The following is a 4,719-nucleotide window of genomic DNA, read 5'->3' on the forward strand; positions in this document are numbered from 1 at the left end:
TCTGCAGGCGGAAGAAAAAATACAAAAAAATGTAAGGTGCAAAATAGAAGATTTTGAATTTTATAAAAAATTTGAAAGGTTATAAAAACGGAAGGTACCTGTTTCTTTCTGAGATACTGAAAGTTCATCTAATATATTACCCGACACTTTCCTTTCTAAACTGCGGATCTTAACGGCTGTGAAAAGTTTTCCTCTGCTTAAAGGAATATTACATTTGTATTAAGTCATGATCCATATACACATTAATGGATGCAATTCCTAACGTAAACATAATTATGTATCTTGCAGTGTCTTAGTAGCTACGTCAAATTCAACATGATACGATTTTAATTATAATGTATACCGTGAAACCATCCGTACATTTCAACAGAAAGTGGACTATCAAATATCAAATCCTTGACAAATTCACGTGGTCATGAACTTACCATCACACATTTGCTTTGCATTTATATTTGTCGCTCCAGATCCAGACGATAGCTTCTCTTCGGATATCTGTCCGATTTTAATTTGGAGAACTCGGTTTAACTCTGTGTTTCTCAGCAATTGGATCCCTATGCGCCGCATCAGGGTCGTTAGTTCTGACATGTCAGCTCTGGAGAAAAGGACTTGTCTGGCTTTACCATCAACTACAGAAACAAAATGAGTATCAATAGCGAATAGTTACAGACAATTGCACTTTTTCAAAGCAAATTTCATTTTGAAGTCACTGAAAAACTATGTGACTGACCATGGGTCTACTTTTTCACTCGGAATTTGAGCGTTTGTCACTGTGTACTATAATTTGCCCTCATGGCAATACATATTCCAGTATACTCACAGGTACTAGTCTAATGTCGGAAACACTTGATCGAGCTGTATGCATACTTTAACAAACACCAGTACAAAGTAAATTTGTGCCAATCATCACCACGCTAGCAGCGCAAGTGTGGATATCAGTTACTTCTTGTTGTAGTTGCCTTTTGGTATGTTTGTTATGGCGGGTACACTTAAACACAAGTTTCAAGTACTATTTACTTAACTGTCATAGAAGAGCAAATGACTGAGACAGTTATTTGATTTTGTCGTTTTAAATGAAAAAAAAAATGTGTCATTTGATGACATAAAAGCAGCTGCTTCAGCTATCTTACCTTTGGAGTTTGTTGTCTCCGCTTCAATGCCTCTTTTTATTTCTCTGAAATCAGCACGGTCGGCATGCAAATTTTCTTCCTGGAAATCAGCGTGTTTCATTGGACGCTGTGTCTTTGTGGAGCCAATGTGGACAGCTTCTTCTGTATAAGCACCTGTTTGTTGTGATGACATACCAACAGCTTTGTCGTGCTTCTGTGTTGACCCAAGTTGTCCACGTTTCACATTCATCAATGAGTAGATGGGTGAAGAAAACGTCACCAGTTTTCTTATCTGCTCGATGTTATTTAGTTTAGGAGCTGTATAAAATCAATTAGAAGAGTAAATAAGTGACATACTGAAACATGATAAAAGTAATGAAGCAAAATATTTTAATATTTTAGAGACGACATGCTACATGTCTAAACTTCCAAGACCAGTCGCAATATCTTTATAACTCTGACCTTGCTTGAACTCAGTTTTGGATGGAAATACAAAACCATAGCACCAAAGTCGGACAATAATGCCCCAGTTGAACAACTCTACAACCATACTACGGGGCAACATTGCCTCCTGGCTCTTGTCAAAGATTACCAGATACTTTCGTGGTCGGGAGCTACAGGGTGGGTGGAGGGACTGTGGTATAACTAAGGTACAAAAATAATGGCTGCGAAAGAAACCTGCATAAGGACAAGCTTACATATACATATAGGATAAAACAGACCAGCATTATACAAGCATTGTAAAAGGAACATCAATTGAAGAGGAGAAACTAATAACAATGTAAGACTAGACACAGATAATAACCAGCTATTACCTTGTCTGTTATTACTCTAATTCATCAAATTAGGAATCACAATATAGTAATGGTAAGCTGCATCAAATCCAAAGTGATACCAAAGTGATTACATGATGTATGCCGATGTACATGGATAAAGTACAAACACTAACAAATTCATGTATGTCGCCGTCTTGATATTGAGGACTGAAAGGATACTTAAGGTCACTCTCCACAGTGCTATCTCTATGGGGAATATAAAATTTCTGATTTTCGCAAATTTCGCAAAACTGAGCAGGCGAAAACTTTATTTTATCCATAAGCATAAAACAATCGCAATCATACCAATCCATAATCCAATAACACTAGGTCAGAATTTGTAAGATAATAGTTGTAAACATAGACACAAAACAGCACAGAACAGACAGTAAATAGACGGTACACAAAAAAAGTCAAATTCATGAAAGAAAGATATATGGACCTCTGGCCAAAAGACCAAGAAGTGATGTCAGGTGTTTCGAAAATAGTGAGCGCATCCTGCCCCACATGTGGCACCCGCCATATATCAATCTGTAAGTCAGATAGGTAGTGGTCACTAACTAAGGCCCAATGTCACCGATGCCATCAGTGATCATTTGTCGAAGAAAGATATTGTATTTATCTACCAGCTTGCGATACCTGCCAAAAAAGCGTTTGAATGTAGAGACAAGTCTTGCTCTGATGTAACCTGATTTAACAGTTTGTAAGAGAGATGGCCATGTCTCTCTACAAAATTACCATATGAACTGCATGCTCTTGCATATCGAATAAGCTGGGAAATGTATACCCCATAAGCAGGTGAGAGTGGAATATTACTGATGAGGTGTGGAAAATTGATTATACTAAAGTTGAAATCATCTCTCTTGTCATATAGCCTAGTAGAAAGGTGACCATTAGAGTCAAATTCAAGTAAAATGTCCAGATATGAAGCAGAAGAGGCCATTTCTGTAGTTTCTTTAATCTCCAATTCTAAAAATGAGCTCCCACAAGTGGTAGGTCGATAGAACACTGCAAAAATTTAGGAGTCCGAATATCTGTCCCCGAGGAGCATTCTACCTTAACACATAATTGTTAACTTACCATCGAACAGATGTTTTTGATTCTCTCCGGATGTTACGGTGGTCATTTCTGATCTCAGTCTCTTTACTGATATCAGTCCTATTTTAATTCTAAGAGCAATGTTTGAATCTGTATTTCGGGCCAATCGGACACCAAGAACTCGAATTTCGCCCATCAGTTGGCTCATTTGTAGACTGAAGTTTACAATCCCAGCATCACTATTACTCTTGTCTCTCCACCAACTGACGAAATAAATTGAGTAGTTAAGCATTAATTGCATTAAACAGGCAATTCCATATTTACTCTAAAAGCTTAATTTCTAATGTAGTTATAGCCAGCAACTAGTTGACTGTCTATTTTTCTGTCCTTTTTTCAGTGTTTTGTTAACGTCTGTTACGTGATGAGCCATAAGAACAGACGTTTAGCCAAAATCTTAAATTCCATGGTGATTTTTTGAACTATAAGATTTTTTATAAGTTTATCCCAGGGGAATTACACATAAGATAACGTTTTACCTTTTTTAACTTGCTACAGTGCCTGATTTGATTTCTTATATGCAGACACACCAGTGTGCATGTATGTACACCCTTATCAGACACAGAGAACCTAGCTATGATATCGCAGCGGAGCTGTGGCTATCGATCGTGCTCGCGTCAAGGGTCATCGAAATGACCCTTGAACCGAGCAAGATTGATTGATCGATCGAGCGCGATCAAAGCACCGCCGCGCTATCACAGCTACAAAGATTCAAGACTGTGTTTTAAAATAACAAAATGCTCCTTTTCACTTTTGGAGTTTACTTGCTTCAACTTACCTTCTTCGCTTCTTTTAAGAAGTTCAACGGATAAGTCTTCTTTCTGAGAATGATTGGAAGATTTGGAGACTTCCTGTGTTTTATTGGAGTCAGCCTCAGCTCTCAGTGTAGCTAGCTCCGTTTTCAGTTTTTCATTTTCAGCAATTATCTCCTCCATCTTCTTGGAGATTTCATCTCTTTCTGACTTGGTCTTCATCATCTCCTGACTGGACTCGATGGCTGAGTTTTTTGCTGCATCAATGTCCTCGGAGAGTTTTTCATTTTCTTGTTTTATCTCATCCCTGGCTTCTTCAATGCGGGTTTTCTCCTCTCTAACATTTCTCAGCTCTGATGTAAGTTTGCTGATTTGATTGTGTGCCGAGGATGCTTTCTCTGACAAACGTACCTTTTCTTCGTAAATGACCTTGATGTCTTCCTGGAGTTTAGTATTCTGGTTGGTGACTTTCAGGATCTCAGTTTGGAGAAGTTGGTGTCCTTTTCTAAGGTGGTCCAACTCCAATTGCAGTGTACGCCTCTCCTCGATACCTGTGTCTAACTCTACCTGCAGCTTTTGTTTGGCTTTGCTGAGGTCTGTCAAATTACTTTTGATGGTATTGTTTTGCTTTGAAAGGAAATTCATCTCTGATGCCATTTGGCTTATTTGGTCCTGCGCGGTAGAGCCATCCTGCAACAGGCGTTGTGTTTCTTTCTTGAGCGCGCTGTTGTCTGCCAGGATATTAGTTTTTTCTTCAATGACTTGCCGCAGCTCAGCTTGAAGGACTTCGTTGTCTCTGCTGAGGTGATCAAAATCACTTTCTACTTTTCGCTTCTCTTTGCTGGCTGTGTCCAGCTCTTCTTCCACCTGTTGCTTGCTTTTGCACAGGTCAGCAAGCTTACTGTTGATTTTGTTGTTCTGACTCGAGAGGGCAGTCAGTTCTGACTCCAT

General features: G+C 38.8%; 1 protein-coding gene across 1 annotated transcript; it reads right to left on the reverse strand.

Annotated features, from left to right (window-relative positions):
* Window positions 1–1,518: 1,518 nt before the first annotated feature.
* LOC139137806 (flagellar attachment zone protein 1-like) lies at window positions 1,519–4,719 on the reverse strand. Its single transcript, XM_070706075.1, has 2 exons — window positions 3,795–4,719; window positions 1,519–1,751 (listed from the first exon to the last, which is right to left on the reverse strand). Exons 1-2 carry the CDS (start codon window positions 4,717–4,719, stop codon window positions 1,519–1,521), a joined length of 1,158 nt encoding a protein of 385 aa, XP_070562176.1.

This window comes from Ptychodera flava, chromosome 7 (assembly GCF_041260155.1).
Source record: "Ptychodera flava strain L36383 chromosome 7, AS_Pfla_20210202, whole genome shotgun sequence".
Taxonomy (NCBI): Eukaryota; Metazoa; Hemichordata; class Enteropneusta; family Ptychoderidae; genus Ptychodera; species Ptychodera flava.

Coding starts and splice junctions, on each gene's coding strand:
- LOC139137806 (XM_070706075.1), bottom strand. CDS start 4,719: ATGGAGTCAGAACTGACTGCCCTCTCGAGTCAGAACAACAAAATCAAC. Junction 1,752..3,794: donor TCTTAAAAGAAGCGAAGAAG/GTAAGTTGAAGC, acceptor TTTGTACCTTAG/TTATACCACAGTCCCTCCAC.